Source organism: Protomyctophum parallelum (genome assembly GCF_964188405.1).
Source record: "Protomyctophum parallelum genome assembly, chromosome: 11".
In the NCBI taxonomy this organism is placed as follows: domain Eukaryota; kingdom Metazoa; phylum Chordata; class Actinopteri; order Myctophiformes; family Myctophidae; genus Protomyctophum; species Protomyctophum parallelum.
The window spans coordinates 25,700,769-25,722,676 of NC_139707.1; the positions used below are offsets into that span (position 1 = coordinate 25,700,769).

The window sequence follows — 21,908 nt, forward strand, 5'->3', positions numbered from 1 at the left end:
GAAATGTTTTTGACTTGTTCCACCATTGTTACAGAATAGTACTTTTTCTCTGGGGAACCTTTGCTCTAACATGTTGTCTTTGACATCTACAATATAAAGTATCATGTTTTGAAAAATGTGTGTGTGTGTGTGTGTGTGTGTGTGTGTGTGTGTGTGTGTGTGTGTGTGTGTGTGTGTGTGTGTGTGTGTGTGTGTGTGTGTGTGTGTGTGTGCGCGTGCGCGTGCGCGTGCGTGTGTGTGTGTGTGTGTGCGTGCGTGCGTGCGCGTGTGCACGCGGACCACCCATGAAATGCACTGAAAGACACTTACATTTATTTACATTAGGTGTAAGAAATTATGCTATTGAGGTGATCTATCCTAACTGTTCCAATCATCCCACAATTTACAGTAGGTACTTGGCAATTATCTACATGAATCATTTCATTTATCACATTTATTCAAATTGATATTTTTTTAATAATTGATTGAATCGATTAGTTCAATTAGCTAATCGATTGAATGTAATGTGTGTCTATTTAGATCCACACATTTGATGACAAGATAGATTTTGTCAGCTGCAAAGGCGTCTTTTGGGTCTTCAGGAGATATGGCAATGGGCTCTGCACACGGAATAACTTCCTACTTCCGGGCCGCTTCCCTACTTCCTTCACAGACATGTGTTGTAATTTATATAAGCCTTTTATTGTACCATTAATATATTAACTACTTTCAGAGTGTTCTCCCAACTTTGGGAATGCCATAGGCGAACATTTTCAAACATTTTCTCTTTTCGCCACAAATAGCGACGCATTGACCGCTTGTAGATCAACTATTCTCGCTATTTTAGAAATGGAACCAATTTCTAGCCAACCCCTATTTCTTTCTGAAATTACGCCTCTGCAGTGTTGCTACATGGAAGCACAAGGAGTCACCATCACCAACCTGGAGAATGGCAACCGATGGAGTCCCACTGCAGTAGCTGCGAGCAGGATCAGTCACCCATTTGGAGGGGTCGAGGGTCAACGCCGGTGTCCAAATAAACAGAGGAGAATCCCTATTGGTGGTGGAACTAAAGTTAAGACAACATTCCAAATGCAAACACGGCCAAGCCCTCCGTAGCGCGTTCAAATAAACAGGAGCTCTGCTCTCAAGTCAAGCTATGGGACGGAGAGACGGACTCTTGAGACTGTACTAATGTAACCAGTTGGACCCTTATGGACATTGTGTTATTTGTTGAAAGTAACTAAGTACATTTACTTAAAGGAGAATTCCATACTAAAAGGCTTTCTTACCTTTCTTTGTAGTTGTTACGTCCCCACCAAAGAGGTCCAGGTGTTATTTTGTGCAAAAGCTCCTTATTGGCTATTTCCCCTACCATAAGCCCTAAATGAATTGCATTGAATTTAATGGGAATTGAATGGGGCTAGGGGGTGTCCATCGCTCAAAATTATTAGTTTTTTGTATATATCCTCTCTTCATAATGTAAATAATATCCCAAGCGGCACACTTTACTACTTATTTCGATGGAAATAAGCGAATTAGCACAACACCCCATAGCCCCATTCAATTCCCATTCAATTCAATGCAATTCATTGAGGACTTATGGTAGGGGAAATAGCCAATAAGGGGGTTTTGCACAATAAAACACCTGGAGCTACTAGTTACTTTGTAGATTTCGATTATTATGACAAAGCACACATTGACTATGCATAAACAATGCAACGTATTGTGTGTTTGTAGCTATTTTCAAAAGATTTTTTGAAACATTTGGAATCTTGAAATATGGAACATTCTGCGTAATGAGTACTTTTTACTTTTGGTACTTGAAGTACATTTTGAAGCCAATACTTTTGGACTTTTACTCAAGTAAAAGTAGAATTCTGGACTTAGTATTTAACTATTTATATATTCCAATATTGCAGTATTGATACTTTTACTTAAGGAAAGAAATGTGAGTGCGTTATGCACCACTGACTTTTGTACATTCTGTTAAATTAACACTCAGTATTTGACAAGCTCCGAGTTCGAGTCATCATAAATCAGGGACGTTTTGAAAAGGCAAACGTTCCTTGTTGAAGGCATGCGAATAGGACCTCTTCTCTGGTTCCTGGAGAGCATAGCGGGGCAAACGGAGACGTGAGGAACAATATTTACTGTCCTGCAGAAGTGAATAGGTGACACAAAGGTCTGGAATGTGCCTCTTTTAGGGTCGGGACGCTGTAACGTGATCGGGGGGAGGGGGGGGAAACTGTCCGCGTCCGCGTCGCCTCTCGCTCACCCGGGCCAACATTCAACTGTTATTATGACTAACAAACGTTCAATGCATCGTCCTCAATATACGCGGAGAGAGACACACGTGACCTCTGTGACCTTTTGGGGGAGGTCACGCCAGAAATTGTGAAACTTTTGCTTCTGAAACCGAATCCCGCAAGATGGCCGCCTTCTCAGCCACAACAAAAGGCCCATGAAAGACAGTCAGGATCGAAACTCAGGGAAAACCCCTGTCTATTTTTCCTCCGGTTTACCCCACAATGACATTGTGGGGTCTGTGGTATCTCTCTTGCCTTGCTCATCCCCCTATCGGCCCATGCCGCTGTCACTTAGCTCTGTCATTATCCAGCCACCCATCTTCATAAAAAAGGCCTCATCCTCCCAAATGGCACCCATCGCCGTGCTTTTTTAATTGCAGGTCTCGCTTGACAGTAAATGGCAACGAGGCTTTGGCCAGCTGCGCAGATGACAAGCAACTCTAATTACAGATCAGTTTTATTAGACTCTCTTGGACTCTGTGATTGCGTAACACACTGTGGCAGGCAATAACATTAGCTCCATTTGAAAAGATAAAATCCAAAACCGCCCCATATATATGTTTTGGAAAGAAACATGAATCTAAAGTGGTTTGAACCGCTGTAGTTGGACCTCAGCACTGGGCCAGCGCTTGTAAACACGGCACATTTTCAAAACAGTCTCATCTAGTTGTTTGGAACACATGCCCCTTTTGGTTATGCAATACCTGATGAGCCCATTGTCAGAGTACTTAGTGCAGTACCCATACTTGGTGAGAAGCCTATGACGTCAGAACTATGGCTTCCAGAGGTCTTCAATATGTCCGTGCACGGACACATGTGTCCGTGGCAAAGACTTGGCCGTATCCGTAGGCAATTTTTCATTCCATTATAATGGCTTCATATTGATGACCTCAGGTATCAGGGATCATCAGACAGACAGATATGCAGATATTCTGTGAATGTATCTAGATTTATAAGATTTTTGGAATGACGAAATTTAAGATGGACTGGTGTCTCGGATCGAGGAGAGCAGGCCACTATATCATATTTCAGAACCAGCCTATTGTGACAAAACAATTAGATTGTGTTACTGGTATGTTTAAATCCTGTACCTATGTTATAATCCTGTGATCGCGTTGTGCAAGTGAGGAGACAATTCATTGGTGCAGTTTAGTTTGACCTACGATCCCAGTGGCCAATGCAACGTAGGCCTACAGTATATTACATCTATGGTTTCAGTGCCTGAATAACAGGAAGTAAGTCTTGGCCATGCCCCTTTATACTAATTCGTTTCTTCTCGTCGGATCGGTTGTGTGACGTGAGTGCAATTCCCCATCCCCCCCCCCCCCCCCCCCCCCCCCCCACACACACATCTTTCTCTCTCTCTCTCTCTCTCTCTCTCTCTCTCTCTCTCTCTCATTAGCAGGCAACAGAACATGCACTATCCCTCTCTGTTTCTGGCGCCCCCTACTGGTACTAATAAGTCATATACTCGTGCTCATTGCCAATGCCACATAGGCGGACACGGACATTGCTGGTTGTAGGAGTGGTTGCACCACTCAAAAAGTACAATATTTGCCTCTGAGATGTATAAGATAGCCTAAGTGTATTAAAATATTCAAGTAAAGTAGAAGTTTCTCAAATGTGTACTCAAGTACAGTACTAGTAATTGTACTTAGTTACTTAATTTTCACCACTGCAGGCACAGCAAAAACAGCAGCAGCAAAAGAGTACAAATATGCATTGGTCAACATTAAGCAGACAAGACAGACATGGGATAGGGAATATTAGCGTGTCGGGAAACAGCTGCATGCATCATGTGAGAATGCGGGCGATGAGTCCTTGAAAACTGACTTGGGGATAAAATTGTCCAGTTTTAGTGTATCCAGTGTTTTTTGTAGATTGTTCCAGTCCTGCAGCAGGCCAAAACCAATAATCCCTCCAACAGTTGAAACAGAATTGTATCATTAATGTTCCAGTTCCGTCTTCACGGTTTCCTATTGTGAATGTGAGTTCAGAAGAGTGGTTCCTGACGTTTTCTGGATCAGGGCCCACTTCAAAATCTCGAAGGTCGTATGCGACCCGCCCACCGGACCACTTTACATTTCAGACTTTTACTTGTGAGTTGAGCATTTCTACATTGTGGTATTGGTACTTTTACTCAAGTACAGAGGCAATGGAAACGTGTGGCCTGTTGGCTCAATCTCAGAGTGCTTACAGGGTTAAAAGCATGGCAAGAAATAAGAATAAAAAGTTAAAAACAGCATATGCAACAATCAATTTCGTGGGACCCAACTTGGCTAACCTAAAAGGGTCAAGTTTAAACTAAGTTAAAAATAAGAAAAAGTTAAGGGAATGATTTTCACTCTGAATGGATATCCCACCAGCCTGGCTGGGCTGGGGATGGGACCGCCGGTCCATCCCATGTTGTGTATTTGAAAAGCTGCGTGGCGTTTGCTTGTCTTGCCGTGTGTTTAGTCTAATGTTAAGCAGCCACTGAGAGAGAGAGAGAGAGAGAGAGAGAGAGAGAGAGAGAGAGAGAAAACAGGCTAAGGACACACAAGGAAGTCCACACACAGCATGGTGGACGGAGAGACGCGGAGGCCACGGGGAACCGTTTAAAACAAAACACTGTCAGTGCCGCCAGGTCAAAGCCAGTGGAGGAAAAAGTACTACAAGTTTTTTTACTTAAATGTATTAATAATACTGCACTGTAGAAATACTCCGTTACATGTAAAAGTCCGGATTTCAAAATGTACTTGACTAAAAGTACCAAAGTATTGGTATCAAAATGTACTTCAAGTACTAAAAGTAAAAGCACTCATTATTCAGAATGTCTCTTTTCAAGTTTTCAAATGTATAAACATCTTTTGAAAATAGCAGAAGCACACAATGTGTCACATCGCGATGCATTGTGAGCTTGTAGTTCGGCCGAAATGTTTTGGGCTGAAGTGCATGTGGTTATTGTATGTTTTGTCATAATCTACAAGGAAGGTACTGGAAATTGGAAATACTCAAAGTGCAAATACCAACACCAATACAATTGTACTTAAGTGTACAGTACTTTAGTGCCAAAGTTTAGTGTTTCACACTTCTTTAGGCCAAGTCTACACCGTTATGCTTCATTGATTGATTCATTGAACATTTTATTTCACATTATGCAGAATGATGTACAAATATACACAAATATACATCATGCATTGTATGCTATGGCTTAAATGGAGCTGATTGCTGAAGTTCAGGATCAGGACCACACCTCCAATCCAGCTACCTCCACGTCGTATCAAGCCACCTCCAATCGTGTCACCTCCGCCCATACAGAACCCACGGTTCTCCCTTTGTTCTCACTTTCCTCACACCCCTCCTCCCCCTCCCTAATTCTCATCCTACCTCTCCTTTTTTTTTTTACAGGTCCCTGACGGGGCTTCGTTCCTTGTGCCCGGGAGCCACGGCGGATCCCTGAAGCCTCCGGCCTCACCACGGCTTAAGTTACCTGATGACCAGCTGGATGGGCTGATGGGCTGTCGTGCAGGGTCGTCTTCATTTCTGTTCATTATTCGGTTTGTTAACCGGTATTCTTCTTTTTGTTAATACACTTTGTTAAACTTCATTAGTTGGTGCTTGGTGGTGTGGTCCTTGATAGTGAACCACTTTCAACCCAGTATTATTTTGGATATGTCATTATTATGCGAAAATAATCTTCAAAAGTAGATATTCAAAAATAGCATGTGAGCTTGTAGATCGTCTGTTTTTGCTGTGCAACACCATTGCACGAATAGGCTTAAGTATAGGCCTAGTTGATACAAGATTCAGTTTAGTATATTTTGTACATATGCAGGGTTTTGTTTACAAAGAAACATTGGGTGGACCTTTTTCTTAACCACCTACAAGCTCACAGTGCATTGCAACGCAACACCTTGTGACTTGTGAGCTAGTAGAGATGCTATACAAAACGCATTTTAATTAGAAAAATAGGAATGCCGGGGTTAATGTGGTGTAACATACATGTTTAATTAAATTGTTAAACTGGGATATTAAGCATGAGGTCAGACATGCTGCACACTTTCCCAAAAAGGAAATGCATACCGGTATTATATTTAATTCAGTCAAACCTGAAGCAGAGATAAAACACATCGCCATAATAATACATGAACCACCAGAGGGGGGATATCCAAAGTAGAGGCATGTATTACCCCCCCATCTCAACTGTGTGTGTGTGTGTGTGTGTGTGTGTGTGTGTGTGTGTGTGTGTGTGTGTGTGTGTGTGTGTGTGTGTGTGTGTGTGTGTGTGTGTGTGTGTGTGTGTGTGTGTGTGTGTGTGTGTGTGTGTGTGTGTGTGTGTGTGTGTGTGTGTGTGTGTGTGTGTGTGTGCACGCACTTCTGAGTCTGATAGCTCCCCATTAGTGTCTGCGTTTCAGCCACATTTTTCACATTAGCTCCCACACCTCCTGCATGGAACAAACCATGAGAAAAGAAAATGCCCCAATTTATGCCTGTTGTGTTAGCCAGAATTATACAGGTGACCTATCACCTCTCCAAAAGACCAGATCAGAAATGGTGGTAGAGAGAGAGAGAGAGAAGGGGAGGAGAGGAAAGGATTTACCCCCTCGGTGCAGGTTTAATTTTAGCTCTGCTCACATCACTGGTACCCACAATTCCCTGAGGCTGAACTAATCTAGTAAAAAAAGGAGACTGTATGTTTTGTTCTGTAGTGTAGGGTACTAACGCATAAGGAACACATTACCACATTGGTGAGTATTCCCCCTCACACATGCACGCACGCACGCACGCACACAAAAGCGGCAAAGTGATTTCCATGTCAAAGAAATATCCAAAATCATATTGTGCTTCAAAGTATTTGTTGTATCGTTATTGTTCTGAAGGTTTGGATAGTAGGCCTACTGTTGTTTAGGTAAACAAAGGTTGATGGCTTTTCTTTTTCTCAAAATTCTTAATAATTTATCATGCATCACTTCACATATAATTTGCAGATTAAAGCTGTAATCAGTGTGATCTCATGATACACATGATGGTTGTACCAAATGACAAACACTGCAAATGTCTGTGTGTGTGTGTGTGTGTGTGTTATATATATATATATATATATATATATATATATATATATATATATATATATATATATATATATATATGTGTGTTAGTTTGTTTGTCTAGGCTGCCACTAGGGGGCTTGCATAAACAGTATAGTCAGTGGTTCTCAAACTTTTTTAAATTTCAATGACCTCCATAATTCAAGAGTTTACACATTATTGTCTCCACCAGCCGAAGGCATGGGGAGAGTATGTTTTGCACTCCGTCCGTCCGTCCGTGTGTCCGTGTGTCCGTGTGTCCGTCCGTGACCAGCTAATCTCAGCCACCGTTAACCCGGTCGATGCCAAATTTTGCACACACACTCCCTGGATGCCAACCATGAACCTCTGCCCCAAACTTTCCAGAACGGCCTGTTATAGCGCCACCAGGAGGCCGATTTGTGCAAAACAAGTTTTTTCACAGTACACCTACAGATTTTGTCCAAACATCACGCAAATTAGTACACAGTCTCTCTAGAGCCATTCAACGAAACGGGTCTTTCAGATTTCTCAGACTCCATCCTGATTGGTTAAGATTGGCTTCCAAAGTTCACAGGAGTGCTCAGTTTCAAACAAAATGCTGCAAATCATGAACACATCGCGTGATTTCCCTGAAATTGTGCACGCACATTCCCACTAGGCCGAGGACGAAATGCCACATGAACAATTTCAACTCAGCCTCAAGGTGGCGCTATAACTGGCCCAAAAGTGTTTTTACCTCTAACTGCACGGATCTGTGGATAACCTGGTGGAGACCTGTGCCCAGAAGGGCACTTTTTCTAGTTTGTATCTGTTATGGAACCCCCTCAGGAAGCCCTGAGTGTCCCTGAACCCCACGTTGGGGACCAGTGATATAGTGTGGTAGTTCTAAAACTTTTACATGTCAAGGACCCCCAAATGTATTATGTATTTAGCCGCGGACCACCATCTGGCATAAAGTGTGAGCTTGTAGATCTGATATGGAATAGCCATCGTATAAATGGATACATTCCTAGTGATTGTGATGCTGTATTAACACATTTTGCTGGGGACCCTCTGGGAAAGCTGAATATAGGGTATGCACTTCAGCCCGTGACATCATCGTCATAACCGGAAGTTAGTGCAGGAAAGTACTTTCTGGCCTTGACAGCCCATACATCCAAACAGAAAGGTCCTATAGATTGCATTAAAGGATGTTAAACTTTGCCTGTCAGTTTGCCACTCGATTTGCCACTCACTTTATCCATGCGCATGGATTTCAGCATTCCTGAAAAAGGAATTTGCGGTCTTACTTTTGTTTTGATCATATTCTACAAACAAACAAAGGTTTTCAGTGTCCTTTGAGAGTAACATATGACCTCAGTCTATGTCTGACACCGGTCTGACCCAACGCAGCAATGGATGCAAAACAACCGAAACCTACAGAGAGGCGGAAGAAAGCATTTGGGAATGACTTATAGCGGGCTCCTGTGTTGCCACGACCTCCACCGACCTCTGTTGACCTGGCGGTCATTGGCTGTACTAATGAAGGGGAGGGGCATACGTCCTGGCATGTCACATCCAGGCACCCATATACCAAAACCCCTGCCTGGTGGAGACGAGTCAAATTTCACAGCCGGTGAGGAGGATTGACGGCCATGACTGCTGGAGATCTGTTACCAGACCCTGAACAGAGAGTGCAAGGGAGAGAGAGGGAGGGGAGTTTGGGTAAGGTGTGAGTGATGGGAAGAATAAAGCTGTGCAAAACATATTACAGTCCACCACGGCTGGTAAACACACTGAGCTTATGTCTGTGTACACTTTTGTCTGCACATTGATGTATATTTGTATACACTGTGTGTATTGTGTGTGCACGTGTGCGTGAGTCAGCTAAGATCTAGTCTCTCGAGACAGGAAAAGCTTTTTCCTTTATTTTTTGAAGAAGGGTTCTCAGATTGGAAGGGAAATTGTGCTATCAACATGTTCAAAGGGCCACTGGCCAGCCGGGGCTGATGGAGGGTTACTGGTTGGAATAATGTGTTCTTTCCCCGCAGCGTGGACTCCTGCATGCATTGAAGGAAGCATGAGGTCGGTCCGTTGCTTTCCCCAGGTTGTCAGAGGGAGTGTAGCGACCAGGATTTCATTATATAATTGACACTGGGTAAAGAAATTGGGGTTACAAAAATTGTGGTATAAAAAAATAAAACAAAGGGCCACACACATGCACAAGTTTGCCTCACGCTCATACACACCATCACGCACCTCAAACTCGCCTCGCCTGTCTGTCTGTCTGTCTGATTGTCTGTCTGTCATCACGTCGTATCACATTCTATACACTTTGATCCAGATCCACTTGGCTTTGAGGTCCAAGCCGGGGTGAGTCTGGGTATTTCCTCCCCCTGGCTGGTCCACATCCCAGCATTCCTCCATGACCTCTTTTACAGCCATCTTTACAACCACTTTAGTGTTTTGAACCCGGTTCTCCTGCCTAATACAGTCCCCCGCCTCCCTTGGATCCAACAGAAAATAATATTCCTATGGTGAAGAGAGACTGTGGAAAGGGAAGATGGGAAGTGAGAGAGGAGAGGAGAATCACCTTTAACAATATGAACCCCAGCATCCCTATTCTGGGGTAAGTAGGTCGGAGTGGCTTATTGTCTGTATCAGCCAGTAACACGTGGGAGTCTGTCCCCGTTACAATGTGCTAGACTCCTGGGAGATGGATTGCTGAGGTGGAGCGCCACACCTAGCAACAGCTCCCAGTATACTTCCCGCACCCAGGTCGTGCTACTCCTACGCTGAGTTGGCGGTTCCTGGGATCGAACCCATGAACTTGTGGTCCAAAGGCGAGAGCTCTACTGACTGAGCTACCCGGACAGAAACATTTGAAACGTGCACATTTGGTGAAACGTGCTTACTTATTTACCTCGCTTGTTCTATCCAAATGCTTGTTATGACATTATTATTGATTTTCATTTTTTTGGTGAAGAGGTCTGTTGTAGACTCAAAAAAAGAAGAAGCAGGCCAAGTATAAAGCCCTGTGAGACTGCGGTCAAGTATAGCCTAACATGAAGATCTCCATCTATCTCCCTTCAATTACTTCATGTTATGAGTCACTTCGTAAGTCACTTTGACAATACTACAGTGTGTACTGTAAACACCCCAACCTGGGAGAACAGACAGACACAGCATTTACAGTGCAGGGCTATCAATGTAGCCAAACTCGTCACAACAGACCACTAGCATCTCCAAGACTGATTTCATCCGAGGTTTGGAGACTTCTCCACCCGTAGTGTTGTAGTCGAGTCCACCTAAAGCGAGTCCAAGTCAAGACCAAGTCCGATGGGGGCAGGGGTGGCGAGTCCGAGTCAAGACAGAGTGTGGGAGGGGTTCGAGTCTGAGTTGAGACCGGGAGGTGAGACCAAGTCGAGACCGAGACCAGATTTTTTTTCTCATTTGATAGATACAGAAAACATTGCGAGAGCAGGCAGGCGCATCAGCTACACTCTGTTACTTAACAAGATAGCTGTCTATAAGCGCCAGACAGCTCTCTTATAATGTTAATGTGAACGGGCTCCTAATAATATGGGTATAATACATTTATTTCATTACATTGTAGTGACTCGAGTGGACTCGGTGGGGGAGGAGTCCTGAATCCCTTGGACCGGAGTCAGCTCTGCACTTGGTTTGCTCTTTTTCCCCTATACACCAAGCCCTACAGTATATCTTGCACCACCCCTTACCCCTTATCCCAAAACTTATTTGCCATTTTTTACTATTTTAAAACATTGTAGATTGCCTAGTTGAACTAATAATAACTAACAAAAAAATGGCAAATAAGTTTAGGGATAAGGGGTAAGGGGTGGCGTAAGATGGAGCCAAACAAATTGCGAATCTACAAGCTCACAGAGAGCTTGTATCTGCTGGTTTCCCCCAGAAAATAGGGTTGCCAGGGTTCAAATGGACAAAGATTAGATGGAAATGCTTGTTCCGGAGAGAGCTATACGTCGCAAGTGGCCATCTGGTTCAGACCCCGCGCAGCAGGGCGTGCCGTATACCGGCCAGTTCCATAGGTGTGAACATGCAGAAGAGAGACAGGGTGTTGTTGATGAAGAGCATCGCCGCTCAGCGAAACCCTGTTCCCTGCACAAAACTAAACACACTGGCCCGCCCCAAGCATGGGCCTGATGATATAATGTCGAGGGGGCCCATCAGTGTGGGGGGATCAAAGTCTTAGGGAACCCTGATTAAATGATGGAATGAAGGGAAGGCAGAGAAGAGTGGGAGAAACAACCCAGAGCCTCTCTGTTGATTCCTTTTCATCCGAGGAGCCATGTGACAGCTGTGTGGCTCCGCCAGATTCCTCTGGATTCTGCGCTTCTCTGGATATTTGTCGCACAAACTGTACTGCTGCTCTCTTTGCACTGCATGTGAGCTCTTTGTGTTTTCGACAGTGGTGGAAAGTAACTAAGTGCATTTACTTATACTGTACTTAGGCCCAAGAAGAATACCATTTTTAGGTATTTGTACTTTTCTTGACTATTTCCAATTTCCAATTGTTTTACTTCTACTCCACTGCATTTCAGATCCAAATATTGTCCTTTTCAGCACTACATTTATTTGAAAACTTTAGTTACTATAGTTACTTTGTAGATTTTTATTATTATTATTATTATTATTATTACAAAACATACATTACCCACTCAGCCCTATATACAATTTGGCCATTTGAAAATATTCAATCTACAAGCTCACAATGCGGTGCGATGCGAAGCATTGTGAGCTTCTAACAGAGTATTTTACTTGTAACAGAGTATTTCTATATTGCAGTATTGATACTGCAGAAGCCATTAATGGTGACATAATTTTTTTAGGTTGTCAGTATTATTATTATTGGACACTTGGTGGCGGGCTCTAGTTTTGACAGCACTGGGTGTGGTGTATAGGCTATTTAGAGGGTCACAGGTGCAGTAATCAGACAGGAGTCACAGGACACATGGTACTGTGGGAGCAGACCGTTCTTACCAGCCAGCCAGGCAGGCAGACAGACGGAAGCAGACAGAGAACCATATCAATGGTTCAACAATAAATATAACCAAAACTAGAATCTTTGCTTGGCCATTACTGTTTTCACTGTCTACTGCCGCTGCATATAGGGTTACTCCCATCCATACCTGTGAAGTCAGGTGCCAAAGACAATAGGACATTGGAAGGTAAAAATGGTAGTACTTTTTCCACCACTGGTTTTCGATACTACTATATGTGTCAGTGTGTGCTGTGTGTTAGTTGACAGATTGTTTGTGAACCCATGAGACCTGTTCGTGTCTGTTTGTTGTGCTTGGCCAATACAGTGATTCTGCCCTCCCTTTGTTCCTTCAGGAACATGCAATGCTGTATACATCCTGATGCGTAGGTCTCCTAATCAGTGGTGGAAAAGGTACTCACATTTATTACTAAAATAAAAGTATCAATACTGCAATGTAGAACTACTCTGTTACAAGTAAAAGTCTGGAATTCAAACTTTGCTTGAGTAAAAGTACAAAGGAACTGGCATCAAAATGTACTTACAGTACAGTACCAAAAGTAAAAAGTAGGCTACTCATGCAGAATGTCCCATTTCAGAAGTTTTCAAATGTACAAAAAACTTTTGAAAATAGCAGATCACAATGCCTCGCATCGCGATCCATTGTGAGCTTGTAGATCGGCTATTTTCAAATGGTGGAATTATAGGGCTGAAGTGGTTAATGTATTTTTGTAATAATAATTAAAATCTACTATATACCCAAAGTTTTCAAATAATTGTAGTTATCTAGTTATCTAGTACTTTAGAGTTAAAGTACAATATTTGTCTCTGAGATGTAGTGGAGTAGAAGTAAAAGTACTGAAAGTTTGAAATAATCACATGAAGCAAAAGAATATGCAGTACTTGATTAAATGTACTTAGTTACTTTCCACCACTGCTCCTAATCCACAACGTAGGCATTTAGCAGATGCTCTTATCCCAACCCTGTCTCCAGCGCAAAATGTTATATTGTAAAACATATAAACTTATAAACTAAGGATAATGAGCAAACAACAACTGCATGTACTGCTCTGATATTTTCAATTATACAGTATTGCCATGCATTAATACCTCCATGACAAGTGGAGGGATTCCAGTGGTGTAAAGTAACATTTAAGTACATTTATTATTGCAAAACAAACACTTCAGCACTATGTACATTTCGGTTTCGGCCATTTGAAAATAGCCAGTCTGCAAGCTCACGTGAGTTTGTATAGATCTGCTATTTTCAAAAGATTATTGTACATTTGAAAACTTGAAATGGGACATTCTGCACAATTGAGTGCTTTAAGTACATTTTGAATTCCGGACTTCTACTGTAACAGAGAATTTCTGTATTGCCGTGTTGATACTTGTACTTAATTAAAAGATGTCAGTACTTTCTTTCCGCAACTGGGGTGGGATTCCATCCTTAGACCTCCGGACCGTATAGCCTATACAGTTCCGTCTCAATGCAAAGATTTCTGGAAGGCGTTACACTTGGCAGCCCAGGAAAATATTCAGCACCTGTTTCAGCACAGCAAAGCGCGTAATGTAAATGATGTAGTGATTCCAAATGATGTTGATATTGCTCCTTACTAATCAGGGTCTACTTAACTTAAATAGAAATAATAATCACGGGGGTGGCGTTGTGGGAGTGCGGGCGCAGGGCAATATATAGTATCTGGCTAGGGGCCCAGTGGTGGAAAAAGTACTCAAATATTTGACTTAAGTGAAAGTATCAATATACACTACAGCTTTGTAGACATACTCCGTTACAAGTAAAAGTCCGGAATTCAAAAAGTACAATGTACTTAAAGTACCAACAAGTATATATACCGGTACTCATTGTGCAGAATGTCCCGTTTTCACAAGTTTTCAAATGTATAAAGAATTTAAAGATACTTAGAAAATAGCAGATCTATAACCTCAAAATGCGTCACATTGTGACGCATGCGTCACATTGTGACGCATTGTCAGCTTGTAGATCGGTTATTTTGAAATGTATATAGCTGAAGTGCGGTTAATGTATGTTTTGTAACAATAATCACAATCTACAAGTAACTAGTAACTATAGTAACTATTACGTTTTCAAATAATTGTAGTGGAGTAAAAGAACAATATTGTTGGAAATGGAATTACTCAAGTACAAATACCTCATAATTGTACATGTACTTAGTTACTTTACACCACTGAGGGCCAACCCACTGGGCTGTATAGCAGGTGCAGCAGACCATTTCAACTGTTTGATAAATGTGGATAAACAGAATGATTGATGGCGCCAAATTAGAACAGATTACAGCATTCGCTAAAGAAGAGTGTATAACTAAAGCCTAAGCCTCCCATACATACACTACAAAAGTTTTTGGAAATATTTTTCAAAGACTATACATTAGACTAGAATGTAGTCTTTTAAAGATCTTTCTGAAATCTTGTCAAGAAATCTCAAAATGAGAGGCTTAAAGGTCCTGGTTCCAAAGTTAAACACTTTTGATGACCAAATTATCTACTGTATACACTTTAGGGGTTTTCCATTACAAACTTTCACTTTACTTTTGGAAAGAATATATAACATTTGGGAATGTACTTCTGGCATGCCGCAGCTATACCTATATAGCAAAACAATATGATTTATACGATTAAAACACACACACACACACACACACACACACACACACACACACACACACACACACACACACACACACACACACACACACACACACACACACACACACACACACACACACACACACACACTATCAGATACAGTACAATACAGTATACAAATATAAAGGAAGAGATCAATATTAGTTGAGGCCTATTTAAGTTCTGACTCATGCTTGGCACCCTATGCCTATGGTTTGTGTGTCAACGTGGTGGCAATCTGTGTGCAGCTGACTTTCAGCCTTGCCAGGAAAGAAAGAAAAAAGGGGAAAGAAAAAAAATAAAGCATCAGTAATGCCGACATGCACCAACCTCCAAAAGGTTAGGCTAACCTTAGAATCTAAGTGAACTCGCCGAACACGAAATTCTGTTTGAGGCGCGCACACACAGCGTAAACCTTTTACTTTTATCCCTTTTACTGCAAATTAAAATTTTGTAGCTTTTTCCGTCTGATTTTACGGGAAACATCTGGGGCTCTCACACCGCTGGAGCAGTGGCCCCCGGGTGAGTCTCTGCCGCTTTGGCTCTGCAGTGCTCTGGATAATGAGCCCTTATCAAACTGGCTCCTAAAGCACGACTATAGGTAGAGTTGACCCAGCACCATAAGACCACCATGACAAAAGACAACAGCAATGTTCTTTATCTATTCTAAGGATATTGCATTATTATTATTATTATTATTATTATATGTTGCATTAGCATTTTCAACCACATGGTCTAAGTTGTAGAAGGAAGACAAATTTGAAAAAATTACGTTTTATATTATTATATTTACTTAAAAAAACATTTAGGCCTACTTAAATGGGATTACTAGGCCTATTTTAGATGATGATAATAATAATAGGCCAAATTATAATAACAAGATTGAACTCACTGTTGAAAAGCCATGCAACTGTCTGTATGCAATTCAATTGGCTGCACAGCACAGGTGCACACATATACCCAGTCATCATCAGCAAGTGCATGGCGCTATGCACGGGGATGAGGGAATGTCACTATATCTATCAGTGATGCTCTCTCACAGCATCCAAGCCTGCTGGCTGGCGCATCGTGTCTCGCCGAAAATAGCCAATCTACAAGCTCACAAAGTCACAAGGCATGCAGTGTTGTGGGCTTGTATGTGCTATATGTTCGGGGGTGGGTGAGACACCTCATGCAAAATGCAATAAAAGAAGGTGACTTATAGCCAGGCTATATCAGACGAATCCACGGAGGGGTGCCCACCGTGCCCTGCAGCCATATTGAGCTGACCATTAAGCGCAGCTTTACACCTCATCAGCACTGATTTTCTATACACCTGACACCTGTCCTATATACAAGGCACTTTTACAACCCTACTCCGTGGATCCGTCTATTATATAGGCCTAGCTTTTCCATGCAAATATATTTTCTGCTGTTCTCATCATGCAATAGCCTATACAATAGCCCATTGATTTGGTTTTCTGACTGTATACAGTAGCCTATGCTAGCCTATCAACACATAAAACCTTGCCCAACACACTATTTAGCCCACTGAAAGACACTCGAACTGGTGCTGCCTCGCTTTAACAATGAGGTCCTTTCACTGTTGAGATTGTATCTCTAACCGCGTCTGGGAAAATGAGATGTAAACAACTGAGAGTGTGCGGGGTACAGACCTTCCTATATATATAGGCCTATATAGGAAACCGTAAAGAGGTCTGGTTCTTTATTTATTTATTTTTAAGCGAGGTGGATCATTATTGTCCTTATCTGCAGTTGTTCGGCCTCGTTAAATGCCCCCCCCCCCCCGGATCGCCATTTGAAATGATTAGTCGTCGTTATTATAGTGGACATGGATTTTATATGCTGGGGTTTGAAACTAGCTCGAATTTCCTCCACTGTTAATGAAGCTGTATTTTTTATGATCCTTTTGGTCGGCGTGTTCTTTCCACAACAAGGGGGGGAGAAGAAAAAAATATATAGCCTATACCAAATATCACACCCCAGTATTAGTGAAGTGGGTTTTTTTCTTCGCCTATAATCGACTGACCATCAGGTAGAAAAGTGACTTTTATAGGCTATGGCTCTTAAAATAGGCCTATAATAAATAAATAAAAACCACATTCCATTGGAATTCTGATCTCGTCAAATTTAAGTTAATCAGAAAACGCATTATTTGGACTGATTTTTTATTTGAGTTTAAGAATAGTCCTATACTTTTTGGTTTTTTCCTTTTCTAATAAATGTACATCAAATGTGAAAATGGCAGTGCTGTTATTGCCTTGGATAAATCAAAGAGTTCAACTACATCTCATTCAAAAAAATACTTGTTTTAATAAATAAACAAAAACAAAATTTACATTGGACGGAGTTTTTTTTTGGAGACTTGCTAAAAAAAGTCGTTAGAAAAAAATCCATGCAGCGTATTTCAAGAACGTAAATTATTCTAAATTGCATTGGTCCCTTTACAAGCTGATAGTCCTACGTACACAGCTATGTACAATATGCATTCATTTATATATACCTCTATTTAAAATCTTCAAAAAACAAAAAAATATAGGCTATCTCCTTCAAAAAACGATAAAGGATGGCTTTTCCGCAGGCCTAATACCGACCATAAATCCGAGCTATTGATTGTCTGTTGCTTTTAGATGCGTGAAACATCTCCAGCCTCCTGCACTGTCCAGGAAACTCCATGCTTTTCCTTCTGCATGCACTCAAACAGTTCCATAAGTGTCATGATGGGACTGCATACAAAAACACTCTTGAAGAGTTCATATATATATAGCTGTTTGTCACATTACTTCTGCCGGCCATTCCTTTGAGGTTCGTGGGTTCTTCAATAATTCCTTAAGTCTTGTAGTGAAGTGTAGTCTTCGTACTTTGTAGAAGTAAACAGTCTGTGAAACAAGGACAGAAGAGATGCATGTGTGAACGTCAGCGACCAATATAGACATGCGTAAATTGCAATTATGCTGTCACAATTTGCTTCAGTTTGTCTCTAGGCTATATAGCCTATATCCTATTTATTTCCCCCCCCCTATATGAACAGTTGGTTTAGCTGGCATAGCCTTTGGGAAGTAATTAATGAATCAATTATTTGCCAATGAGTAAAACCATATGGCAGTATAACTGAAATGAGTGTCTTTGTGCGGTTGTGCGGTTCCACTGAAATATGGCGTGCATGGCACAATTTTACTGGCCTGCATTTTATAGCACCTGAGTAATTGCAGAATAAGTTATTCATATAAAGTAAACAGCCCATGATTTTCAAATTGTTTAAGTAAATTTGTATTGTAAATCACTGTATTGACTGTCACACTTATTCTGACATCTCAATAGAACGTTTTAATCTGTGGTTAATGCAGGTTCTACCGCAGAGCACTGTCCCTGATTTCCACAGCCTATTATTTTGGGGCGGAAGGGGGATTAAACAAGTAAATCAAGAATGGCGTCAAATAAAGTAGGATTTGCCTCCGATTCTAAGTTTATTCCCCGCTTTTCTCCCCTTTAGAAGGTTCAAACAAGTGTCGTTATTTTCTTTCACATTCCACTTTAGAGCAATGAAACTGAAACCCCTATAATGACAGCAGAAATGGATTCCGGGTATAGCTTGAGAAAAGCCACAGGTCTTCAAATGTAGGCCTACCTTGCTTGCATACAAATCACTAAAGTTTATTTCTTTCCTCTCGGCACAAAGAACGGTTTATAAGACAACAAAGCCTTGCTGATGAGCTATTACGAGTGGGCGGTCTGCAAACTATAGATCTTAGGCCCCAGCAGCCCATGAAAACTAAACAAACCCTGCTAGCTACACTTATTTTAGGGGAGAATTGTTATTTAATGTCACTGGCTTTCTTCTGTCTTTCATGCGGCTAAACAAAGTTGCTACAAATTTAACCTGGATATGATGCATTGTAGAATAGGCCCATGCAGAGTTTAAAGAATCTCCACATCAGCAAGCTACCCCATAGGATAGTGCAAAAAATATATAATAATAATAAAAAAGGGGAAAAACAAATGGGGGGGGGGGGGGGGACACCAACAATGTATAGTCCACTACAATAAACAACTCGTGTATGACAGTGATGCCCGAATGGGTCTGAATTGGGCCTAAAGCTAAATGGTTCTGACTTCTGAGAGCTTTCCTTTGACAGCAAAGATAAGCAAACGCCGTGACAGTTTCTAATACGGTATTACGGGCCCTATTTACGGACCTTGCATATAGGGTTGAACTTCCAGGTCCAGCCGAGCTACCATTCCTGCGGTCTCGACACAGGAAAAGCACTCCATTGTGAATATAAATTAGCCGCGATATCGTGGCTGCCGTGTGGTGGCTTCTCGTTTTAAAGTAGCCTACAGTTAGAGCGATTGAATGAGGCTTAACAAACAGCAAGGAAGACTGCATCAGCTCATATAAGTTTCAGCTGTCACGGAACTATGTCTAGGAGTTGACTTGTTACCATTTCACTCACCGAGGCATAGTTTTATAGACATGCCAATTGTGAACGCGTTCCAAAAACATTATTTATATTAGTTAAGTCTACTTCCCCCGCTTATAGGCTGTAACCATAGGGGTAATCGTTTTCTCATAGTAAATGAAATATTCCTATTTTCCATTTCCTGGCCTGACGCAAGGAATTAACGTTTTGTCAACTTAATTTCCTTGTGGGAAACTTAAAAAAGAAAAAAGCATTGTCAGACAGAACTTGTCTTAACCCGGCTTGCTCGGGTCAGGCCCAGACCCCTTTGCGCACGCACGCACGCACCGTGCACGGGCTCCAGCCAGGTGTGGACATGCAGTGGAGTGTTTGCAAGATGTTGAGGCCTTGGTGTGAAATGTGTCGCTCCTGTAACAAGGGCGCACTTTTGGCACAACACTGACGAAATTAATTGTTTACACAATACAATACACATTAGTCTGTGTGTGTCCCCTGTCTTGACTGACAGTAGTCAGTTAGTTTTAGTTTTATTATGTTGTATCCTGTTTTATTAATATTATTACTTACAAAATTAATTATTATTATTAGATTACGAAATAGGCTACTATAGATATAGCCTACTATATTGTTTTAAATTTAGCAGATACATAGGCCCTGTCACATAACTATGATTATTGTAAATACAATTTTGGCAATAATAATAATAATAATAGGCCTACTAATAAATACAAAATGTGACACAAGTTGTGTCCAACACAGGTATGTGACCTACCGCTTTGGCATTCCATAAGTGAGGCCCATTCCATTGGGCTGCTGCTGCTAGTGAGTCGCCGACATGGACCACGCGCCCTCCATCCTCCACACGGAGAACGCGTAGCTGAGCCGCTCGTGCGCGACGTAGCTGCAGCTGGACATCTTGTTGTCCATCTCGTCGCTCTGCAGCACCTGGTAGAGGAAGTCAATGTAGCGCGACGCCAGCTTCAGCGTCTGGATCTTGCTCAGCTTGTCCGACGGCAGCGTAGGGATGATCTTGCGCAGCGACGAGAACGCTTCGTTGAGCGACTGCGTCCGCTGCCTCTCGCGGACGTTGGCCAGAACCCGCTGGTTCTGGAGCTCCTCGTACGACTGGCTGCTGCTCGGGCTGGGCTTCTTTCCCCGCTTGTTCCCCGGGCCGCCGGGACTAGTGCTCGACGAGTCCTCGCCCGAATTCTTCTTGCTGTTTCTCCTCTTCCTCCCGAAGCGCTTCTGATGCCTGTCGACCAGTTCCTCCTCGCTCGTTACCAGACTATCCACAGGGGAGACGGGAGGAGAACTAGAGCCCTCTTCCATTTCTTCTTTCTTGAAGAAATGCAGGGATAGCGAGGAGAAAACGTTTTCCACCGTTGAAGCCGTGGTTACAGAATGTATATATATATCCGTGCAGTATAAGGCAAGTAAGATATAAGGGGAGAGATGCTGTTTCAAGACGTCTTATTGTTGCTCTCTCTCCACCCGTCTGTCATGCAGTGGCTTTGGAGAAGGAATCAAAACCTGGACTGTTGGCACGATTCTTCTCTCGCAGGAAGTTTTTTTCCTCCAGAACTTTTTTTGTTGGGAAACAGTCTCCCAAGTTTCTGATGCTAAATAGTTGAGTGAGTGGAGGGGGAGCCAGCATCGCGCTCCGATTGGTCAGCTAATAAACAGGAGGGACCAGTCTTGGGTTACACTTCATATTCTGTCTGGACAGCGTGCAGTGCTAAGGCACTCTTTGCAATGGCACAAATATTTATTTATTTTAACATCTAGATTTATGATAATAAATGCAAAAAAAACAAAAACAAAAAAACAATCCTGCAATCATATATATATATATATATATATATATATATATATATATATATATATATATATATATAATATTGTACATGTGTGTGTGTGTGTGTGTGTGTGTGTGTGTGTGTGTGTGTGTGTGTGTGTGTGTGTGTGTGGGATAGGCCTATTTATAAGGGGAATAGTAGGCTAAGATCTTAAAATATTGTGAAATCTTGTTTCGTTCATTTAGGCAGCTATGGTCAAAATGTGGTCTGGTAATTTTGGGGTGTCTTGTTCAACCCTAAAGCCTCTTTGCAAACTAATTCTGAAATGTCTAAACTTCATTATTAACATTCCATGCGTCGGCAATTTGTATTTAGTTAATAATGTTGTGTCCAACATTTTAAACAATTCAAATGTGTCATTTTAAAGAAATATCCTATAAAGATTGATGATGTGTTCATGTGTAGTAGGCTTGGCATAATGGCCTACATAAAACCAAAACAATAAGAGCCTACGACGGAGCACTTATACGCAAATTGTGGGGCACAAACACGCGTTTCGTTAGGCCTGCTGCATGCGCCCGTGATCGCGCCGCGCCTTGCGCACTGACAGTGCACGCTCTGCACATTTCTGCAGGTTCACAGGAAAGCCAGGAGGAAATCTATGCGCCTTTATCCCTAATCGAATC

The 21,908-nt window shown here is 42.0% G+C and overlaps 1 protein-coding gene across 1 annotated transcript; it reads right to left on the minus strand.

Annotated features, from left to right (window-relative positions):
* Positions 1-17,298: 17,298 nt before the first annotated feature.
* twist2 lies at positions 17,299-21,008 on the minus strand. Its single transcript, XM_083776369.1, has 2 exons — positions 20,199-21,008; positions 17,299-17,884 (listed from the first exon to the last, which is right to left on the minus strand). Exon 1 carries the CDS (start codon positions 20,753-20,755, stop codon positions 20,246-20,248), a length of 510 nt encoding a protein of 169 aa, XP_083632495.1. The 5' UTR covers positions 20,756-21,008; the 3' UTR covers positions 17,299-17,884; positions 20,199-20,245.
* Between the last annotated feature and the right edge of the window lie 900 nt (positions 21,009-21,908).